General features: G+C 45.0%; 1 protein-coding gene across 2 annotated transcripts in view; it reads left to right on the forward strand.

The window, feature by feature from the left end:
* The window catches only part of spag9b (sperm associated antigen 9b), a 48,190-nt gene extending 26,306 nt beyond the window's left edge, over nt 1-21,884 (forward strand). The window contains exons 6-29 of one of the 2 annotated variants that reach the window (XM_080021442.1): nt 4,492-4,873; nt 5,133-5,235; nt 5,787-5,911; nt 7,025-7,082; nt 7,503-7,655; nt 7,882-7,939; nt 8,049-8,182; nt 8,703-8,759; nt 10,067-10,246; nt 10,573-10,702; nt 11,195-11,287; nt 12,844-13,005; nt 13,381-13,552; nt 16,012-16,236; nt 16,573-16,726; nt 16,810-16,938; nt 17,043-17,123; nt 17,261-17,328; nt 17,487-17,635; nt 17,741-17,912; nt 18,345-18,458; nt 18,856-19,038; nt 19,598-19,729; nt 19,824-21,884. In XM_080021442.1, coding sequence (XP_079877568.1) covers nt 4,492-4,873; nt 5,133-5,235; nt 5,787-5,911; nt 7,025-7,082; nt 7,503-7,655; nt 7,882-7,939; nt 8,049-8,182; nt 8,703-8,759; nt 10,067-10,246; nt 10,573-10,702; nt 11,195-11,287; nt 12,844-13,005; nt 13,381-13,552; nt 16,012-16,236; nt 16,573-16,726; nt 16,810-16,938; nt 17,043-17,123; nt 17,261-17,328; nt 17,487-17,635; nt 17,741-17,912; nt 18,345-18,458; nt 18,856-19,038; nt 19,598-19,729; nt 19,824-19,942 — 3,333 coding nt within the window. In that variant the 3' untranslated portion in view covers nt 19,943-21,884. The remainder of the gene's footprint in view (nt 1-4,491; nt 4,874-5,132; nt 5,236-5,786; nt 5,912-7,024; nt 7,083-7,502; nt 7,656-7,881; nt 7,940-8,048; nt 8,183-8,702; nt 8,760-10,066; nt 10,247-10,572; nt 10,703-11,194; nt 11,288-12,843; nt 13,006-13,380; nt 13,553-16,011; nt 16,237-16,572; nt 16,727-16,809; nt 16,939-17,042; nt 17,124-17,260; nt 17,329-17,486; nt 17,636-17,740; nt 17,913-18,344; nt 18,459-18,855; nt 19,039-19,597; nt 19,730-19,823) is intronic. The other variant, XM_080021443.1, reaches the window with a different exon arrangement.
* The last annotated feature ends 1,301 nt before the right edge of the window (nt 21,885-23,185 follow it).

A 23,185-nucleotide genomic window follows, 5' to 3' on the forward strand; every position in this document is an offset into this window, starting at 1 on the left:
AAGCTGCTGTAAATGTCATTTCCCTTTTAAAGAAAAAAAGAAAATCTTCTGAGTTTGTCTCACCACAGAAAAATATGTTATTAAACACCCAGCCAAATTTGAATGATTAAAAAAAATAAATAAAAAATACAATAAAAAATAAACATTGGCACATATATAAATTTACTGTGTTTCCTCAATTATAAACCGGTAGTCAAATATAAAACGGCCCTCTGATAAATGGTGGGAAAGTGTGGTCGACACGAAAAAATAAAAGCCTGCTTCAAATACAGACCGGGAAAAACTGATCGGCGCTATGGAGCTCCGCAGCTCCATCAGAGCAATCTTTTCTCGAAACTATGCAAATAAAACAGTGTTTTTATTGTAGATGTATTTCATTTACCCTGCTTCTGCTGATCAATTCTTGTGGCAAATGCCCCACTCTTTCTCTCCAAAGCAGGAAGTGCTGTGTTCAAGAGAAACTCAGAAAACTAATTCTAAACTGCTAACACCACAAGTTTTAGAGTGGCCACAAGGTCTCTCTTTTTTCACCATACATGTGTTTGCATGGCATGGCACCCAGACAGAAGTTTGATTTGAAATTCATACTAAAATATGAACAAATATACTTAATAAACACAGGGAAATAGATATAAAAGCCTGCCACTAATATAACCCTGCTTCCAATAAAGGCCTGCTACCCTCTGCAGTTGAGGTAAATAAAGGCCCTGGTCACTGTTACAGGAAATATGGTAGGTTTCAAAGTCATGAAAAAAAGGCAGTATCCTCTGCTCTGAGACGCTAGGGGGCCTGTCAGCTGAAGGCGATGAAACCATGGCCAATGAAGTTTATCGCGTCAAACATTTACATTGGAGTAAATTCCATGTTAAAATATTCCTTTGCTGAACCCAGTCCTGTGTCTCTAGTTGATCACCTCAAAGCACCACTGTCTAGGTGTGGTACTCCCTGCTCTCCGGTGCCCCCTGTTCTGTCGTCCTCCGCAGGAGAGTTCGGGGCTCCGCGGCCTGCTAGCATGGAGCTAATGCTAACGTAACCAAACCCTGCGCGTTCAAACCAACGGGGCGGTTCTTTTTAGTGACGGGCATGAGTTCACGGTCTCTCTGAATACGCCTTTAGGTCCAGGTGTTTATTCCCAAACGAGCATTTTATCCCAAACTCCAGACTGTTAGCTTAGCTTATTTCACCGATGCCCGTTTCCGACGGTTCAACCTGTTGTTTATATAGTGTTGAGGGGAGGGGTCATGCCAAGTATGACCGCTCTACGTCATCGACTCATGAAGAAGAAGAACAGAAGAACAATCTTTATTTGTCACACAGCACACCACACTACAACACATGCTTGCACACACACACACACATGCACATGCTTTGGATGGTGGCCAGTGAAATGGTTCCTCTGCATTTAACCCATCCTGGCTTGTCCTTCCTCCGGGGCCACAGCCAGGAGCAGTGGGCAGCATACGTGGACGCGCCCGGGGACCAGGTGATGAGTGTCCATCGCTGGTCAGACGATGATGTGTGCATGTTTTTGGTGGGGGTCCTTACTGACGTGAGGTGGGGGAAACCTCATGTGAGCACGGGGAGAACATGCAAACTCCACACAGAAAGGCTCCTATTTGGGAGATAATCCGCCGGAGCACGGTACCAACAGCGCCCCAGGCGGAAATTGAACCCAGGACCTTCTTGCTGTGAGGCAGCAGTACAATGCACTGCGCCACCGTGCCATGATTTAGCTGCGCCCAAATAATCCGGACTGCAAAAATGAACTGAATTCACTTTTCAGGGACTTTAAATTAGTGGTATACAACGTATTGTGGAAATACACACGCACACACACACACACACACACACACACACACTTCTATTGCCTCCGAATACAACCATTTGTGAAAATGTACATACATTTCACTTTAACACATATACAACACTACCATACACAACACTTTTATATGTTATAACAGGAGCTTATGTAGTGACCTCTTGAAATCAGGTGTTAGTGAGGTGGGATGCTAGGTCTATGTAGTTTTGGTTTATCCTTTCATTTGAAATACATTGACTGCACCCTCTGTGCACCTGTCATCATCCCTCACACACAGGTTCACACACATCAACTCACTCCTATGTGCAGTTTGGATTTCCCTCATGCTGACAAGTTGTTGGAGGTGGAGAACACAAGGAAAACCAGCAAACTCCTCTTTGACTCGTGGTCAAGGGTAACTTGGATGGGCTTTACCCGCTATCCCATTTCATTTCTCCATTCTTGCTGAACTCCTTTACGGGGGACCAAGGGTAGGATTGTAACAGTGAATCCCTCTCACAAAATCCTACCCACACACATACATATGCACATACACACCGACCAAAACACACACAGACAAGCACGTGGTTTCCCCAGGCTTAGTGCAAACAGACAGCGCTGTCTTTGTTACGCCCTCTGACTTGACATTTTCCAAAAGATTTACAGCGAGCGGTCACTCCTCTGGCTGCGACAGGGCTTTTTCTATCCCTCTCTGACTCGCTATGGCCGTAGCTCTATATTCATCCCTCTCTCCCTCCCTCTCCCCTGCTCTCCCCCAATTCCAGGCCGTGTGTGTGATCGAGCTATTATCAGAGTGACAGGAAAAGGCATTTGATCGGTCATTCAGTGCTGCCATAGCAATGGCACAGGGTCGACGCCAGCATGCCGTGAAAGGAAGTGAAAGGGAATACTTTAGAGAGAGGGAGGGACAGAGATGCGAACAGAGGCTCTCATTTAGAGAGCTTATGGTCACATACCCTAAGCTTGTGTTTTCGTGGGATTCCCTCAGGTCATTTGAACATTTTCTAAAAGTTATTTATGAAATAATAAGCTCATCACTAGGCCGCCTCTTCTCACAAATACGCCGTATTCTGAAAGCGTAACGCAAGGTTCATCTTTGCTAAAGGAGTATTGAATAAAGGAGTGAACTTTCAATGTTCTCATTTTTGGAGTCTAATACTTATTTTACCGATTTTAAGTCAGATCCCTGAAACGTGCCCCTTTGTGCACAATAATCTTGTAATTTATTTCAAACACTAGCGTGCTATTAATAGGGCTGAGGCTGCCGCTGGTCTGGCGTGAAGAGATCAACCCAAACAAAACAGATTATGAGTGAGGGCATCCCTGACGTCAGAGTGTAGGCCTCCCCCTGTTCCCTCTTTTTTCTGTATTAATCTGCGTACAACATGGCGTTGCCATTAGCCGTTAAAACCACCAGATGTCTGGTCACCGTTGAAAAGCCATTTGATCGTTTGTTGTGGAAGCGTGGGCACGCCGGGTCAGCAGAATGTGAGGCAGAGTTCTGACGGCACTTGCAACACACTAATTCCCTTCTTTAAAGGGTGATTACATACAGGTGTTTTAGAATTTGACTTAATTTGCCGTATTTTTTTATTTGTTAATTTCTTTTTAAAGCGATTGCACTTCCGTCTTTTAAAAAACAAAATGAACAAATAAAAAAAAAAATGCTCACCGTTATGATCCTTTAATTTCATTCAAATTCTCCAGTTATGATTCTTAGCGTCAATGTTATTTCCTTTTGTAACATGTGACCTGATCTGGATCTGAATCTTTACCAAAGATTCTTGGATTTTAATAACTGTCGAGTCCGTTGCGAGGAAGCTCTTTGTTGTAAATACTTGTCTCAATCAGTTGGAGGCGCTGGTCTCCATAAGCGGATCTGACGGTGAAATTTGCCGGGACAAATTGGCCAAACAGCCGGATGAGCAGTCCAAGGAAGATGCGTCTGTAGGTCGAACAGAAACAAATGTCTCTTTTATTTTGGTATGTTTAACAGTAGTTGGGGTGTATGACTTGCTGTGCTGTGTTGCAAGATGTTCAGCGATGAGCTGACCAAATCTCACATCCAAGTGAAGAGTGCATGCCACATGTCAGCCACCATGAGAGCTCCAGCATGATATAACTATACAGACTGCACTTGAAGTAATCTAACAGCTTCTCAGGATGAGTTTTGAAGACTCACCGATGCTGGATCCAAGTGCACTTACTAGCTGTGTTTTGTTCTTTTAAACGTTCTTGAAAGTGGAGGTAGGATTGTTTGATTGATTTATTTATTTTTTCCAGTATTAAAAAAGGGGCACATTTGCGCGGACGAAGGGTTTTGGTTGCATGTATTGTTTTTGTGAACTACTAAAATGCATGTTGGGGTTGTCGTTTGTGGTAACGTACATTTCAGCTATTATCACGGTTTGATTCATTTATTTCCTAACCTGGAATTTCCTCGAAGCACTTGTGTTTTGGTTTTTGTTGTGCTCAGTTTGACTTGTGTATCATAACGTATGTATTACGTAACACTTACACAATGAATGTAATACTTGTGTAATTGGTGTTTTGCTGAGTTTTTCTGATTGTTTTCTGTGGAGATTTATCACATTTCGAAAATCAACACTACTTTTTACTTTGCTGTTCCTGTTGTTCTTTCCTCTCCATATCTCCTCACTCTTCATCTTTAGGATGAAATGTCCAATGCCAACCCCAAAAGGGGAACTCCCTCGTCCAAGCAGGGGGCGGGATCTAAACTGGGCGATGTGTCGCCGCAAGGTGCGACCTCCAAAGCCAAGACTCCAATATCATCAAGCGCTGGCGGCTTCCATTCTGCCACGCCAACATCTCCTCGGGGCGGAATGTCTGTCGCCTCTTCAGCCACCCCCCTGTCAGGTGTCACCACGGAAACAGCGGGCACACCTGTGGCGGAGCGGGCCACCTCCCAGGGGTTGTACAGCAACCTGGACCGCAGCAGTGAGAAGCCACACAAAAGAAAGAACATCTCAGCCGTGCAGGAGGACAGACATGAAACGCAGCAGCAGGGCAGCGAGTCAGCCCCCGCAGGAGACAGTGAGTACTGCAGGCAGAACAGTGCCTGAATAGGCACTAACTGCACTAAACATGAAATAACTCCATTTCCCTGCTCAATTCTATAGTGTTTGTCGAGTGTTAATTAAAAAGTGAGGTCATGTCATTAGAGATGCAACAGAGATGCATTACCTCCCCATAACCTTCTGGACCATGTCAGTTCGTCAGATAGTTGTGTTAGCGTTTGTATATTTTTCTCTTCTTGGTGGAAGCTTCTTATCGTCTTTTCATCTCATCTCAGCTTTACTAGATGAGACAGAAACCCTGGAGAAGTCTGAGGTGCAAGCTATAATCGAGTCCACTCCGGAGCTGGACATGGACCTCAACAGCTTCATGGGAACCAGGTCGGGTCAGATCACTCTCTTAATTTACCGTCTTCAGAACCACACGGTCACATAGCAGTTTTCTTCTTTCCTGACCTGGGGTCGGCTGAAGAAAACCGCCAGAAACCCCGCCGTTTTATTCATAACAACCTTTGAGAAAACCACTTTAAGAAAAGTTCCCCATTTTGAGTGTCACATTCTCGTTTGTCTTGTTAAATCATTAAGTGTTGAGTTTTGAGTCTCTATTAAACCTGGATTTGAATGCATTGGATCTGCACACTTTTTTTTCTGGATTTAAATACAGTAACACTGTAAATGTGATTCATGCAAGATTCCTGAAATGAGATGAATGAAAATCCCCCCGCAGTTGTTATCTTGTCTTATCTTTATTAACCTTAAATGTTTGTGTTTAAATCATATACCCCTGTTAAAAGCGATGGTCACCTGTATTGTAATTGATAGCACAATTTTACTATTTGGAAAAATATACTATCAAGTTTAATATTTTGTCTCTTTGCTTTTCTTTCTTTCTTTCTTTCTTTCTTTCTTTTTTTCTTTCTTTCCCTCCCCAGCACACCTTCTAAAGGTGGCGTAGAGAACCTGGCATTTGACAGGAACACGGAGTCATTGTTTGAGGAATTGTCTTCAGCGGGAAATGACCTCATTGGAGATGTAGACGAAGGGGCCGACCTGCTGGGTGAGAAACCTCTCGCTCGGTTCTACACGACCACACACGATGTCAGGCTTTAAACATGTTAAATAACCATTCCCATGAATCCCCTTAACACTCCCTGGCCACCCATTTGTTGTTGTCCGTAAACAATCTTTCAGCTGCATCCATAGACGCAATGCGGCACTGACAACAGAGTTTTTGAAAGTCTCTTGTTCCCTTCCAGCAGATCTCTTAAATTATTTTTTTATTATATTAGCCGAAGCAGAAAAACTCCGGGTGTCTGCTGCCATAGAAACTCTCCTCATCGTATTAAGACGTAAAATTGGCTCACCTCTTGCACAGCAGTATTATTTGCTGCTGCTTCTGGACAGCCAGAATCGGCAGAAACCCAAAGGTCTCATGGTCGTGGTTTCGTTTGGGCTTGGTAAGGCCAATTCTAGTACTACCAAAAAGTTAATATTTGCATTTACTATACTGTACTGTATTACCACAAAATCGCATAGCACACTTCGCTCTATTATCTACAAGCATTCTTCATTTCATCATCTCCGTCATCAGCTGTCTTTTTCTTTGGCATTGCGTCGCTCTTTGGTCTCTTTGGACAGACATGTTCTCTGGTTTGTATCGCGACCGTCAACCCCTAGACCTCCTCTCCAGCTCCCTGAGTAATCTGTCTGACCCCCACCCACATGGTCCACAGCTCCCCCCAGCCTCTCTGTTTGAATGCACTGATGTAGATCGGAGCAGGTGCCTCAGTATCCTGGAAAGTAGCGTTGTGCTGTGCTAAACATTGTGGCGTCCAATACAAGTTGCTCAGTCGTGGTTCATCTTATGATGTGAGTAAATGTGTGTCCTACACCTTTCTCTGGTTTGAATCATTCTCCTCCGATATGACCCACAGACTACAACTATCTAGGTAAGAATATAACGTCCAGTGTGTTTCTCATGTACGTTTGGGATTGAGACAAAAATATCTGCTTGTTGTCTGGGTTTTGCAAAACGTTCCTTTTTTTTGTGGTCCTTTCATGATTTTTTTATTTTATTTTTTTTGTCGTTGTCCTTTCATGATTTCATGATTACATGTTTCATTCTAGACAGGAAATGAGAAGATAAGACCCTTTCTCTCATCTTTTGAAGGTATGGGGCGGGAGGTGGAACATCTTATCCAGGAGAATGCCCAGCTGCTAGAGACCAAGTATGTACTTTGAAAGACATAATCCTCAACACAAAAAGAAAAAATCCTGTTTTAGCAGTATGTATTAACCGATGAGTAAAAAAGAAGCTGATTTGCAGTCTACACACATTCCTCACCTAGTAACTGCTAACGCAATTTGAGAGATGACTTTTTTTTTTTTTTTTCATATTTCACAAAAATTGAAATAAATAATAATAAAAAAAAAATATATATATATATATATATGATGCAAGCAAATAATACTCTTTTACAATTCAGTCGCTTGTCATATTAGAAAAGTAAATAGTCTACAAACCGTCTTCTTTCAGCATTAAGGGGGAAAAAAGAAGGAAGACCAACAGTGGCACAATGCTGCCACCTTCTGCTCAAAGACCATGTCACCTAATTACCATGCACTAAGTCGTGTGTGTGTTTGGTTAGAAATGCTCTGAATGTGGTGAAGAACGACCTGATCGCCCAGATGGATGAGCTGGCATGCGAAAAGGAGGGTCTGCATAGCGAGCTGGCGGCGGTTACCCAGGCCAAGGCCCGGCTGGAGGAGAAGAACAAGGAACTGGAAGAGGAGCTGAAAAAGTGAGTCACTTTGCTGGGGGGAGGTCGGCGTTGTGCGTCTTTTAACATGCTGGTCATGGCTCCCAGGGACAGATGTCCACAGGGAGCTCCCGTTTTGATTCTACGGTAATTGTACAATTGATTCCGAGTCCTATTCACCAAGTTCATTTTTTAAAATGTGCACGCTTTATACCAGATTAGAGCGATATGGAGGCATCAGACTCTGAGTCTCTGTGTTTTCTTCTAGGCTGCGTGCAGAGCTGGAGGAGGCCAAACAGAAGACCAAGAACGACAATGAGGACGATGTGAGTTTTTGTGTTTGCGGATATGGGGTTACGAGCATGTGAGCGAGCTCTTCTGCTTATCATGGCCACCACTCCCTGACCCTGCCATGTGTCTTTCCCCACCCCTCAGCAAAGTGATGTTCCCACCGCGCAAAGGAAACGCTTCACCAGGGTGGAGATGGCCAGAGTGCTGATGGAGAGGAACCAGTATAAGGAGAGGCTGATGGAGCTGCAGGAGGCCGTGCGATGGACGGAGATGATCAGGTAGAGACATGGGAGGAGACGGCCAAATGATCTGAGAATGAAGTATGATAGATTCCAGTCCGAAGTACAAAAGTACAGTATATCCCATCTGTATGTAGTAAACTATATCACAGTCTGATTAAGTAGAGTACATCCCAGTCTACTACAAACTCTGACTCAATGGTTTCCATTCCCCTGAAAAGTTCTCCCTCGTGTGCAGGAACCTTTTTTGGCACCAGGAACTACCCAATTGGAAGTTCCTCCTGTGGAAAATGGTTCAATCTATTCTGGGGTTCAAAAGCCTCTGAATACATGCTCTTACATGACTAATAATTACTACTTACTTGTTTCAGAACAGTGTGCATATCACATGCATGCATTAATCATTTACGATTTATTTGTATTTCCTCACTCATATTTGCCAAAAAAAAAACACCCATTAAGAAACAGTATTGCCGAGTTCAGACGTGTATCTGTAACGTGACAACAGATCATCAAGAAAATTCCTTCTTGACAATTCTGCTGAATTTTATCCCTGCAGGGCATCGAAGGAAAACCCAGCTCTCCAAGAGAAGAAGAAATCCAGTCTTTGGCAGTTGTAAGCCCATATTTGTCTTTTTAAACAGTTAGTTTATAGTATAGTTTAGTTATTCAGTCTTCTGTTTGATGTGATGTTTTTTAGTTGATTTGTTTTTCTTTTTTTTTTTTTTTTCTTTTTCCTCTTTATTTCATGTTTTATGATCCAGGATGTAGGTAAATCTGTAATGCCTGCCTGACACTGACAACTAGCTCCTTAACAGAGTGCTGTACAGGGTGGGGGGTGGGTGCTTTGATCCTGAATCTGTCAGACTTGATCTTTTCTCACTTTTAATGAGGGAAGAAAACAGACGTAAAGTGAAGTGCATTTTATCCAAACAGACAATCCAAACCAGAAACCCTTGTTGTCTGCTCGCAGCTTAACCGAAGCACCTTCCCCTGTTCTAGGCCCTCCTTCATTTGTACTTTAACCGGGAATGGGTTTTGGGTTTTTGGTTTTTCTGGTTTGAAAAAAAGATGTCTTGCGTTTGTGGGGCATTGTTGTGTTGGAGTTCAATGTGGTGTGAGGTGGACGAAAAAGGATTGGATTGCATTGGAGAAAAGGGAAACATGACATATTGGCTAAAAAAAAAACCCATCTGTGTTCTATTCTACCCTAACCCCCCCTCCCCTCCCCCCCCCTGTGCCCTGCTTGGTCTTACCTCATGTTGTGATACCTGTTTGCAGAAGGTGTGTTGGGTGGGGTGTAGGGAGGGGGTTACAGGGTGCAGGAGATGGATGGTCAGGAGCTCTGATCTTTAGATTTTCAGACTGTTCCTTGTTAAGCTAAGCATCTGTTTGACTGTAACTGGTTCTGTTCAATACTGTATGAGATGAACCCTCCAGATGCCGCATGACAAACACCTTGTCCCCATGTTGAGACTGCCAGTGGACCGGGGGGAGGTGGGGGGGGGGGGTGATAGGTGTTAGTGGCTGTCTAGCCCCTGCTGCACTGTGTGTTGTCGACTAACTGCCATGTCAGTGTACAATATTAACCCCCGCTCTCCTCTGCTCTGTGAGCTGGTGGAGGACCCCCACCCCCCTCCCCGATGCCCTGGTATCGAGGGGGGTGGCAAGCTGATGGGGGTGAAATGACCAGATGGAGAACCCCCCCCCCCCCCCCCCCCCCCCTGTGACGGGGTTGGCATGGGGCGGGAACCTATCCCATGACCTTGGACCCTTGACTATGAACCCTACCTTGGCTACCGCTGCTACTGCTTGTGTCCACCCCTCTATTTGTGTGTCTCTGTGCTCTCTTTCTCTCTCTCTCTCCCCCCACCTCCCCCTCTTCCGTCCCCCCTTCCACTGCCCCGTCCGTAACACTTCCAGTTTCAGCCGTCTGTTTAGCTCGTCGGGAGCCGCCGCCAAGAAGCCGGCGGGGGAGGCGCCGATGAATCTCAAGTACAACGCCCCCACGTCGCAGGTGCAGCCGTCCGTCAAGAAGAGGAGCAGCGCGCTGCAGCAGCTTCCCAGCGACAAGAGCAAGGCCTTCGACTTCCTCAACGAGGAGTGAGTGTCGGGCAGAGGGGTTGTCCTGAGGCTTTACCAAAAGGGAAATACGGATGTGATGTTTGGCAGGATCACAAATATCTGCTACAGATTCAACACAGTAGCCTACACGCATGGGTCGATCACTCATACATAGATTTCACCACACCTTGGGGGGGGGGGGGTAGGTTAGTAAAAAAAATCTAAATTGGGTGCACCACCCTTCCAAATGTCATCCACTTTAAAAATATTTCACATTTATCTTAAAAACATTTTTTTTAACATGTTTCTCCATTTGAATGTGTCTGACTAAGCCTGAATTAAAGACCTATTGTTCTGTCCCTCAGGGCGGCGGTTGACAACGTGATGTCCAGAAGAGAGCAGAAGAGGGCGCAATACCAGCAGGTCAAAGCCCACGTGCAGAAGGAGGACGGCAGGGTGCAGGCATACGGCTGGAGCCTACCCAAGAAATACAAAGTATGTGGTGAAGTTAGAAGTGGAAGTGACCTTCTGTTTCAATATTACAGTACAAATTAGCTGCCTTCCCCTTTTGTGTTTTTGTGAGCATTGCAATTTCTTAATATTTTGACATATTTAGCTATGAAAAAAAGGTCATGCTTTTCCGCTCTTTAAACTCCAATACCAATGCGACAGTGTGTTGCAGTTTACTTTGAAATTGCGCAGAATCAGCGAGTATTTCTCTGTTTGAGCAGTTCTGCTACGTCATCCTATGCCTGTGTTTTCTGACCAGGCAAAAAAAATAATGGAATAATGAGAATTCACTTTGGATTTGTGAATCATGGCACAGAATATTGCAGTTATTTTTTTTTCCCTTCCCTAAGCAAGATAGTTCTCACCAAAAGTAACTGAAAATAGGGTGTGTGTGTGTGTGTGTGCGTGTGCGTGCGTGCGTGCGTGCGTGCGTGCGTGCGTGCGTGCGTGCGTCATCTCTTGTGACTTTTTTCCCAGGTGACCAATGGTGATCAGTCAGAGAACAAGATGAAGAATCTCCCGGTTCCAGTCTTTCTCAGACCACTGGATGAGAAAGACGTTTCTATGAAGGTATGAAGTTTTCTTTGGCCTTGTTTGAGCTGCTAATTCGATGCGGTGTGTCGCTTTTGATCAACTAGGGTTTGGTTTGGCGAAATTAGCAGGATTGTGATGTGATAGTTCTTGTTGTCCTTTCTGTCAGTCAGAGAGTGTTTCCCTAGACCCTAAGGAATCATTTGAGATGCAGCTTGACACTGTATGTCAATCTCTTCTATAAATTAAAAGGTAATAAACATATTTTTAATTGCGCCTGATTAAAATTATTAATATTTCGAGTGTAAATGGGCTACACATGCCCATGGCCATTCCCGTGCTCAATTATGTGGGATTAGTTGCTGCACCAAGTTCTAGGTTGGTTCTTAAACTGGACAAGCTTTGGCTCTTTTATTCGCACACACACTTTCATTCATTCATACAATGCATTATGCGCAGCAATAGTGGCCGACACACACACATGCAGATGGAGGCCATGAAGCGTCTTTTTCGCTTTTTTTTTCCCCCATCGAAGCTTGTCCTTCTTCAGGAAAGGTGGGCAGCTTAGAGCGCCCGGGGACCAACTTCAGCGGCCATCACTGGTCAGACGATGTTTCTTGTACCATTAATTACACAGCTTTGGTACACTTTCTAGCCATTTTCGACCACTCGAGAATCAGGAAAAAAACACCAAGAGACCACCTGAAGACCTCATGACCTTGAAAAGCCCTTTAGAAAACGTAGTGCTGTGATGCAGTATCAATAACTTAAAAATTTGAGATTCTGGGGAAAAAAAAATAATGCTTCAATGTACATGGACATCCAATTCATTTTCTAAAGGGTCTAGGTGTCTAGATTATGGCTCTAGAGTTTCATGAGGTTGTGATTATTCTAGATCATTCATTTTATACAGTAAGGTAACGTTTTAAAGCAGGCTGCCATCACATTGAAACGGTAACTATGAGACCATATTCCATTACTCATGAATGCAATTAGGCTCTTTGGATTCTTAGCAAGAGTCTCAGCTTTGTAGCCACACCCAAATTTCTACAATTCCATGACTGTTTAGGTACCATAGTGTGCAGAAATAGGGAAAAGGAAAAAAAAGCAAAATATTTTATGTTTAGGGCTGGCTTGTAGTAGCTGACATATGTCAGGCGTGGCTGTAAATGTGAGACTCTTGCGGTTCTAATGAGCCCAATTTCATTCAGATATCTTGTTGTGAGAGGTCAAGGGACCCGTTTGAAAATAGTCATGCCCGTCCCCATGGGGCTATGTGACACCCACTTCTCAGCGAGCTAGGCATGACATGAGAATCACTTAAACACTGCGCTTGTGAGAACTCGTCCAGGCAAGGACTACGCCATGGACCTGGTGCTGGGTCTGTCGGGCTTAATAACAGGTTAATAGTTAAATGCTGAGCTATCTTATTGGGGGTTTTTTTTTCCTACTCTTGGTGTTTTCATTTAATACCACACTCTATGTGTAGTGCAGCTCACTGCCTTATTCTTTCCGGTTTTTAATTTCAAAGTTGTGCGTTCATATAGGGAATTGTGCCCACCCCTAGTCATATTTAATTCAGGTTTGTTCCTCAGCTGTGGTGCGCGGCCGGCGTGAACCTGTCGGGCGGTAAAACACGAGACGGAGGCTCCATCGTAGGAGCCAGCGTGTTCTACAGTGACGTGCCTGGAGTCGAGAGCTCCAAGAAGAAAGCTGGCTCCCAGAGCAGCCTGGAGAAACTGGACCAAGAACTCAAGGTAGACTCGTACACACAGCTGTGGTGCAGGACTAGACGAAATGGAATTAATCATAATGACGATAAAAAAAAACATCTTCAAATATTTCAGACCTTATTCTAAGATTAATTTGAGTCTGATCGTTGTCTTTAATTGAGAATACAAAATTGTGGATCACTATACAACAGCGTCTTAATTTATTCATAATAAAATAAAAGATACGACAACAAAAACGTACAATTGTGGAATTATTTATGGAATTATTCAAGTAAAAGAATAAAAAAGTAGAGAGAATTTAATAATAAAATAATTTAACAGGCATTTTTTTCTCTGATTACCATATCTTACCATATCTTACCATATCATCATATTGTTTTTGCATGTGTGTGCGTGCAGGACCAGCAGAAGGAGCTCCGCCAGCAGGAAGAGATGTCGTCCTTGGTGTGGATCTGCACCAGCACGCAGGACAGCACCAAGGTGGCTGTGATCGACGCCAACCAGCCAGGGAACATTCTGGAGAACTTCTTTGTTTGCAACTCCCACGTCTTGTGTATCGCCAGCGTTCCAGGTTCAGTGGACCGTTCCGTTTCATATGCAGTATTCTTTCTCCCAAACCACGGGTCTATTTCTGGCGTCCGTTTTTCTTATCTTTAGAATCCATTTTTGATGGACTGAAACATGTAGGAAGTTAGAAATTATTTTTTTACCAGAATAAGGTATATATAGATATAGATAGATAGATGGATAGATAGATAGACTAGGCTTGGGTTGATTTACGATTAAATCGTCTATCGGTGATCGACTCCATCGATGGCGATTGACATTGATGACAGACTGGTTTTTCTTTGTTTGTTTTGATCGCTGCCCCTCAGCGAATAGGGATTTTTTTTTTTTTTTTGCATGGAATTTTGCACGATCGCCCAAGCCTAGATAGATACTTCAAAGAGACGCTATCTGGGGCCCATAATCGATAATATTGTGATATTTACCACCATATGCAAGGTTTTTTACAGAATAAAAAATATCTCTGTCCGTCCATCCACGGGGAGTGTCGTGGCGCGGATGGTCCGGTGATCAGTTGTTGCTCCGATTGTTATACAGAGCTGCGGTCTCAGGCTTTGACCATGAGACTCACATATATCAACCAGATCACCAGCTCACACACCACACCTCCTGTTCCTCACACTCAGAATCACAAAACAAGTTATTTAAAATGTTTTTTCTACATACACTACTCACAAAAAGTTAGGGATATTCGGCTTTCGGGTGAAATTTCAGGATGAACCTAAAACGCACTATAATCTTTACAGGTGAACTTAATTTGACCTTCTCTAAACTTTTGAATGCACATGTCCAACTGTTCAATGTTTCAGTACTTTTTGCACAACTTGCTGTTCTCTAACAAGGAGCTGAATGGCAAAATTCACAACAGGTGTTTGATCCATGAATCGACCAATATATTTCCTGGTTTAATTAGAATTGGTATTTAAACAGTCCTCTTCATCATGCTGTTCACATTTTGACATCATGAGACCAAGACGACACCTAACAATTGATCAACAGTACCTCGCCATAGCGAGGCTTCAAACAGGATGTTCTCAGAGGGAAGTGGCCACTGAGCTTAGAATGTCACAGAGTGTCATCAGCAGCTTGCAACAGAGATACAGAGACTGGAAGAGTCACAGAAAGGCATAGAAGTGGACGTCCTTTGGCCACATCCCACACTGATGAGCGCTTCATTGTGAACAGTGCCCTGCGGAACCGGATGATGAATGCCACTCAACTCCAGGCACATTTAAGGGAGGTGAGAGGCACCCAAGTGTCACGTCAGACCATTCCAAACCGTTTACATCAGCGTGGTCTGCGTGCTAGACGACCTGCAAGGGTACCTGACCACACCACCAGGCACAGGCATCATCGTCTTGCACGGGCCAGGGAGCATTTACGCTGGACGAGGGACCAGTGGGCCTCAGTGCTGTTCTCTGATGAAAGTCAATTCACGTTGAGCAGAAATGATGGCCGCCAACGATGTTGGAGACGTCAAGGAGGGCGCTATGCATCAGCCACTGTTGTCACCAGACGAGCCTGTGGTGGTGGTGGTGGTGGTGTTACAGTGGGGGCAGGTGTGTCTAGTCAATACAGAACTGCCCTACACTTTGTGAATGGTACAGTGACAAGCCCATACTACCTGAATAACATCATTCATCCAGTCATTGTGCCCCTGCATGAACAACACAGGCCTAATTTCATCTTCATGGACGACAATGCTCCAGCTCATCGAGGTGGCATCATTAGGGAACGGCTGCTGGAGGCTGGAGTACCTCAAATGGAGTGGCCTGCACTTTCTCCAGACCTGAATCCCAAAGAAAACCTATGGGATCAGCTGAGTCGCCCTGTAGAGGCTCGTAACTCTGTGCCCCAGAACCTCAATGACCTGAGGGCCGCCCTCCAAGAAGAGTGGGGTGTCAAGCTGTAATTGTTGCTCAAAGGCACCTGACAAGTTATTGAGACATTGACATTTTTTGTTGTGGTAAACCCACCACTGTTGTTGGCTTTTGTTTCAATAAGTTGTTTGAGATTAGGAAATCACCATTGCATGCTTCTACTTAAATGCCCTACTTTGATGATATAATATCACTGTAACGTGAACTTTTTACATTTTCCATAAATTTCACCCGAAAGCCAAATATCCCTAACTTAGTAGTGTATATATTTCCTCACTCGCACTTGCTTGGTGCCCGTCACTGTTCTTGTGGTGAACAGGAGATCCTTTCCGCACTTACTTTATGGGTACGCCCACACGCAACTTAGTTGGAGAAAATAAATGCCAGTGTTATTAATGGGAACACTTCTCCGTCACCGTCTTAACTGACGGAAGAATAGCAAAGAATGTAGATCATAATAAAGTCATTCACGTGTTGCAATGGTGGTGTTGGAGTCCTGCAACGGAGGAACCGTTGGCTTGAGCTCTTCTGCGTTCCTCTCCTTCGGACAAGCACCGAGGTTTTCTCCCATGTTCTCGCGTAGGTGCGAGGGAGACGGATTATCCAGCCGGAAAGGAGGTTCCTCCGAGATCGGACGTCGGGTCCGTGGGAGACGAAAGCTCGCCCTCGCCCGCCGCCCCGGCCAGCGGCGGCTTGGCGGACGGAGACGGTGTTCTCGGAGGCATTACCGTGGTCGGCTGCGCCACCGAGGGCGGGGCCGCCGTGCCCCAGACAGCCAGTGGTCCCACAGAGGCAGATGTGGAAACCGGTAAGAAGTGTCTTTGTGCGAGCGGGATTAGTGGATTCAGCCACAGAAAAACAATCCAGCAGATGGTACTACAGTATAATACAGTGTATTTACTGTTTTTAGTTTTGTTCTTTTCTGTTTTAAAGGATAATTTTACGCTTTTTCAACCCAGAGGAATTTACCGCATTACTGTAGCTTCTCGCTATGCTCAAATGAGAACATGTTTTTTGTTTAGGCTTAAAGGTTTGCCCTATTAGACTGCATTTTAGCACAGTGAGAAGCTGCAGCAGGTGTGGGGAAGGAAGGAAGTGTCTGGATCAGATCCACAAGAGCTCTTCCGAACATTGGCTGTTATAGATTCCAGGACTCCGGAAGAGGCGACGGAGGCGACGGAGGCCAGCGCGGGGCCCACCGACCGGCGGAAAGGACAGAGGGGAGTCTACACGGAACACATCTTCACAGATCCACTGGGGGCCCAGAGGACGGAGACGCCGGCCAACTACACCCAGAGGTATGCCACAGCGTCGAATGTGGATGTTTAAGTATAGACGCGCACCTGTACCGCGGTGATAAGTTGGAGTCATTCGTTCCCAGGGAGTGCGATCTGGTGAAGGACGGCGTGAGCTCCAACCCCAGTGCTGAGGAGCAGGACCTGATGAGGGAGGAGGCCCAGAAGATGAGCAGCGTCCTATCCACCATGTGGATGGGGGCGCAGAACGGATGGTGAGTGACTTTTTTTCCCTTGCTAACGTGTTTGTTTTACTCCGGTTTGTGACGTTGCAAATCCTGCCGCTAACTCGCCGCCCACTGTCGCACTGGTTTACCAGCGTGTACGTGCACTCGTCTGTGGCCCAATGGAAAAAGTGCCTCCATTCTATCAAGCTGAAGGACTCAATCCTGGGCATAGTGTGAGTACATTTTAGCGAGTGGAGGTCTCTCCTCATAAAATCTGTTCTCCACCTTGCACGTCATGTGGTATGAAGTGTGAAACGTCTCTTAATTAGCGCCCATCCTCTAATATCATCGTCGTTGGTGTTTTCCACAGGCATGTGAAAGGACGCGTTTTGGTGGGTCTCTCTGATGGCACGTTAGCCATCTTCCACAGAGGAGAAGGTGAGGGGCCTTTTGAAATAATGACTTTCATCTATACGTTCAGATATAAAGATATATATAAAATATATATATATATATATGTATATGTGTGTGTGTGTGTATATATATATATATTTATATATATGTATTTATGTATGTGCATTTCCGATGTTGCTCAGATGGACAGTGGGACCTGACCAACTACCACCTGCTGGACCTGGGGAGGCCCCACCACTCCATCCGCTGCATGACGGTGGTGCACGACAAGGTGTGGTGCGGCTACAGGAACAAGATCTACGTCATTCAGCCCAAAGCCATGAGGATAGAGGTAAAGTGTGACCCCAAGACTCTCTGCTTATTTGTCCGGAATCACATTTGAGCTGCGTCGAGGCAGCCTCCATTGACGTTACTCTTCACTAAAACACTCCTGCAGAAGTCGTTTGACGCGCACCCCCGAAAGGAGAGCCAGGTTCGCCAGCTGGCCTGGGACGGAGACGGCATCTGGGTTTCCATCAGGCTGGACTCCACCCTCCGGCTGTTTCACGCCCACACCTTCCAGCACCTCCAGGACGTGGACATCGAGCCCTACGTCAGCAAGATGCTGGGTGAGTTGAGGGGCTGGCGAAACAATGTTGTTGATTGCCTTCTCCCAGTGCCGTCGTGAAATTAAGATGTTCGTATATTGATTGATTATGTAGTGCACAATCCTTCCCAATATAAACTTGGAAACAGTAGTTGGAGTTTTATGAGAACAACGAGCATTTAACTTTCCCTTTGTATTACCATAAAGTGAATTGTAATGACCTTCTGTTCTAATATTTATCGATGTCTCATAAAATTCACTTTGACTTCCACGATAATTAATTCTTACTTGTCGCCCAACCCTGTTGCAACCCGAGTACCTGTGTTTCTATTTATTTCCCTGACAAGGAACATATTTGAGTTACTGAATCTGGCTTGGGGTTTCACAGAGGACTCCCAGTTCCAACGTCTCTGATTTGTTTTTGGAACATTTTCCTCTTGTGCTTCCCTGGCAGGCACGGGGAAGCTGGGCTTCTCATTTGTGCGGATCACCGCCCTGGTGGTGTCCTGCAGACGCCTCTGGATCGGCACCGGCAACGGAGTCATAATCTCCATCCCCCTGACAGAGAGTAATTATGCACTGCCCCACAGATTACAGCAAAATGTACACGGTTTAGGACACAGGCCAAGTTTTATGGATCAGTCTCTGACCGATTAACCCTGCAGGAAGTACTTCATATGTCACTCCTCGTATTGGCCAGATCTGATCATATTTTTGTGAATCTGTGATTAAGTCCTAATTATGTTTTTCTCAATCTCATTGTTCTCATGACTAATGCAAATGTAAACATACTTATTTTCATCATTATTGCCCCATTTGTTCCGAGCGACGACCTCAACTCTCCTTTTATCCATAGAAACTGTTGTAAAAAAATAAATAAATCACATGCAGCGGCTTCTTCTCTATACATTCTCTTTACAGTTTTCATAACAAAACTCTATATCCCCTGTCCTGTGTGTCCGCAGCGGCGGGCCACAAGGCGACGTTGGGCGCGGCAAACCAAGCGGGGAGCGCGGTGCGAGTCTACGGCGACGACTCTGGCGACAAAGTGACGGCGGGAACCTTCGTGCCGTATTGCTCCATGGCTCACGCACAGCTCTGTTTCCACGGCCACAGGGACGCCGTCAAGTTCTTTGCCGCCGTCCCAGGTATTGTTTGGTTTGACTGAATGAAAAGGCAGCGAGCGGAGTCACTTGACGCAACCTGTGTGGTGCTAAAATCCAATTTGTGGCGAAATAAAGCTTCAGGGGTTTTGGGATGGTGTCGTTGTACAGAGGCCTCCGTAAGTGCCCTCGAGGTACGGATGGTAATCTTTTTTCCATTTTGCTCCGGTTTGGGCTCAAATAGGAAGATGAAGGCTTTCATGATGTGAAGCACATGTTCAGGCACTTAAACTTCAGAGAAATGTAGTAGAGTAAATACTTTTTGTTTTTTTGGGTTTTCCTTTTTTTCAGAGTTAGGGCTTTTCTTTTTTTCAGATTCAAGAAAACATCTTGGCAATTACCCACAGGCTCCTGTATCGACTTTTTCAGCTGTTGTCAAAATTGCATCTTGTTATATTGCGGCAAAGACCAAGGTTTACATCCTATTCAATACTCCGCAGCCTGAACTCTGCTGCTCCTTCTTTTCTGAGTCATTCTTTCCTCTTGCTCCTTCTTGACTACTTTTTTAAAAAAGGATCCGGTTTCCCCCCTTTCTTGCAACCAGGCCATGCGATGCCATCCGCCTCGAGTGGCAGCGAGGCTGGGGCTGACAAAGCGTTGGATTCGGCCTCTCAGGAGGGAACCAAGTCCATGTTGGTCATGAGCGGGGGAGAGGGTTACATCGACTTTAGGATGGGTGAGTACGCCGGGACTAGAGAATACTTCTACTCGATCTTAAAACCCGAACAGAAATGCACGACCAAACACACAATGACTCCTCCTTGTCTCAGGCGACGAGGCCGGCGAGGCGGAGGAGACGGAGCAGCCCACCCTGGCGCTGCAGCCCTTTCTGGCCAAAGTGGAGCGCAGCCACCTCATCGTGTGGCAGGTCATGGTTAACGACGACTGAAGCCGCGGCAGCTTGACGCGTGGGCGCGCCGATGCGGAGGAGAGGGAAGGTGTCTGCAGGAGGCATCGGACGAATATCTGAGCGGTTTTTCCCCCTCCCCGGATGCCTTGAACCTCCCCCTACCTTCTGGACCGGCTGGGGGCTAAATTAAGCAAAACTGCTTTTCGATTAAAGTCGATGTTGGATGTGGTGAGGGTAGGGGGGAGTCGGAGCATTGCTGCTTGTCCTCAGGATCAGTCTCAAAACGATTCACACAACTGCATGTTAATTTTGTGTTATTTACGTTATATTTTTCCATGTTTTATTTAACGGATTGGAACTGAACGCTGTTAAGCTCCTTATTGCTCCTTTTTTTTTTTTTTTTAATTTTTTTTTAAGTATTGCTTTTACCGAATGCAAAACTAAAAAAAAAAAAAAATCCCCTCTTTCTTGAATTTGCTTACGAAATTCACCTGACTTTCAAACTGACATTTATTTTTTGGGTTGTCTCCCCTCATCCTGTTGCCGATGGTGACAGGGGGCTGTGGTCTGGGGACTGAACATAATATAGAGTAGATAATCTGGATGAACTGATGAGAGAAAGTTGGTTCTGTAAGAATCAATAGACTTTGAGTTTTGGTTTTTTTTAATGACGAGGCAATCAGACAGTGAAGCCAAAACCTGTGTGATTTCTTAAAAAAAACAAAAAACGTTTCAAATTTTATTTTGTCGACTGCTTTGTCGATTGTATGCAAAGGAATTAAACCAGTTACCAGTTATTGCCTTGATTGGTTGCAGGGAGAACGCAATAAATGACAAACTCATCTTTTTATCGGATTCTCCAGTGGAGGACCGTCCTGATTTAGACGTTCTGACTATGACGATAACACCCAACCGTAATGGACCTTGCTAGTTTGTCTTACTTTCTGGGAGTAAGCAAAGCTCCAATTTGTTTGGAAAGCTGAGGTGTATTTTCTTACATACTTAAGTGTGTGAGTGACCACTGAGGGTGGGGGCGTTGGAGTAATTAAACAGAAACTCCGTCCCTCAGTTGAACCCCCCAAAAGCTCAAACAAAAAGACAATTAGGGAGTATCTCCGACTGCCTTAGCTGTTGCCGCTTTGAGTCGATCGGCGGGACTTTTGGAGTATTTAATATTTTATGGGAGAATGTTTTGTGCTTGCAACCAAAAGAAAAACTTGTCATACCAACCTCCGTACATAAAAAGTAATAACGGTCTCAACCTCTCTTCCCCCGTGTAACGCGGTATCTTTTCCCAGCATGTTTTTGTAATGCGAATCCCGGTGTACAGATAGATCTATTTTTTAGAGCTACTATAAATTTGCCGTATGAATGATGAATATTCTCTGGGTGTAGAGCGATGGAACGTTGCTACTCGAACTGTACCGCGAGCAGTAAGGCCAGGAAGGAGCCATGGAGGACCATCTAAAGTGTCCTCAAATTGACAGTTTATGCTTGAAAGCACTTGATGAACATTGGGTTTTTGGGTGTCTAAGCTCCTTCTGGTGCATTACGAGGTTAAGCACCGTAGCCGTCTCCCCCCGGCCGAAAATCATCGCTCTTTGACAATATTTAAAGCCCGTTTTGAAAGAAGAAAAAATTCTGTTTTATGTTTTGGGCTCTGGTGAATCCTTCACCAATGCGCCATGGCTGACCTGTGCGTAAAGATGTCGGATAAAGTGAGTCTGTGAGACTTGCTCAGTAGCTCTGGCCTCTGTTCACCAGTAGATTACGCTGGTATGTTTCATTTTCTTCTTGTTTGGCGTGTGGCCGCCTCTTCTCTCCAGGAAAGCAGAGAATTGTTCATTGTATTTCTGTTCAGCCACTTAAGTATTTATTTCAAGGAATGAGCCTTGGCAATGCAGAATGTAACTATACATTTTATATAAATATATATATATATATATATATATATATATATATATATATATATATATATATATATATATATATATGTGGAAAAAATATATAAAATACATAAAATAATGAAATATGAGAATGGCTGGGGTTTCTAGTTTTACTAATGGTTGTTGCAGTTGAAATGGTATGAAATAGATTCAGCGGTGGTTCATTGTACTGAGCTATGCACTATGTCCAGGAGGAGCGGAGGTGAAGGAGTTGGGGTTTTGGGGAAGCCCACCCCGGCTTCACAGTCCTGCCCTCCCTCCTCCTCCTCCCCCCGTGTGTGGGAGCGGGTGGGCGATTGGGAGGTTGTCGACCGTCACCATTCCTCCCAACCACACATGACTGTCATTGACTCGATGGTGACTCCCCCATCTGTTCCCAGTGACAGTAAAGTACATGTGACCTTGTACTACTACTACAGCATCTCTAGCCTTACTTATTTTTAATTATCCAATAAAACCAACATTTTGGGAAAAATGACGCACTGTCTACCTGTAGTTATTTCTGATTCGTCTGCTTGTTTTAGTCTAAACCACAGGCAGCAGGACTTGGATAGGGCAAGTTGAAGGTCATCGTCAGCAGGCAATAAACCGTCAATGAAACTCTTTCCAATATGACTCCAGCAAACCCATTTTCATTCTTGCATTGGGACAATATATATCCAGTTTCATAAGTCATTGGCTAAAGGAGGGCGGTCAGAAAACATGCTCTGCGACACCACTAGGTGGCACAGTGAATCTACTTCTTGAGTGACTATCAGAAGTCCATGATGCACCACTCCCCGTCTGCTGATTGGTCGACCACTGTTCTATTCAGGGCTTTGGTTCCAACCCATTGAATCGGGTTAAAGCTCAGCTTAGAGCGATGAAAGACAGATCTGGGGGCTTTTAAATCTCTTTCCAGGGTGCCTGTGGACTACAGCGGGACGGGGAGCGCTTGTGGAGGAGACCTTTGTGCGACTGTGGTACAGCCCGCTATCAAGATTATTATTCCTTTTTTAATACTCCCATTTTTCACAGCCAACCGCTTTCCGTCTAATAGTGACACTGTACACCCAGACATACCAGCAAATATAGATATCCCTCTCCTGCTCCCTGTAAGCTCACCGTGCCTGGCTGACACCGCTGGGGTGGCGTGCAGTTATGTAAGGTGTCCAGCTGGTGGCTCTGGGTGCAGTTGGCTCCTCCTGGAAGCCTGACCTCTTGACCTTCGGGATGGATCCAAACAGCCAGGCCGGGACGGCGGGACTTGCAAGAAGCCACACAGCACAAACCTCCACCTTCACCGGTTCTTTTTTTTTTTTTTTTTCTCTAATAATTTTTGACACTGAATGCTACT

The sequence above is a fragment of the Zeus faber genome (assembly GCF_960531495.2).
Source record: "Zeus faber genome assembly, chromosome: 20".
NCBI classification, from domain to species: domain Eukaryota; kingdom Metazoa; phylum Chordata; class Actinopteri; order Zeiformes; family Zeidae; genus Zeus; species Zeus faber.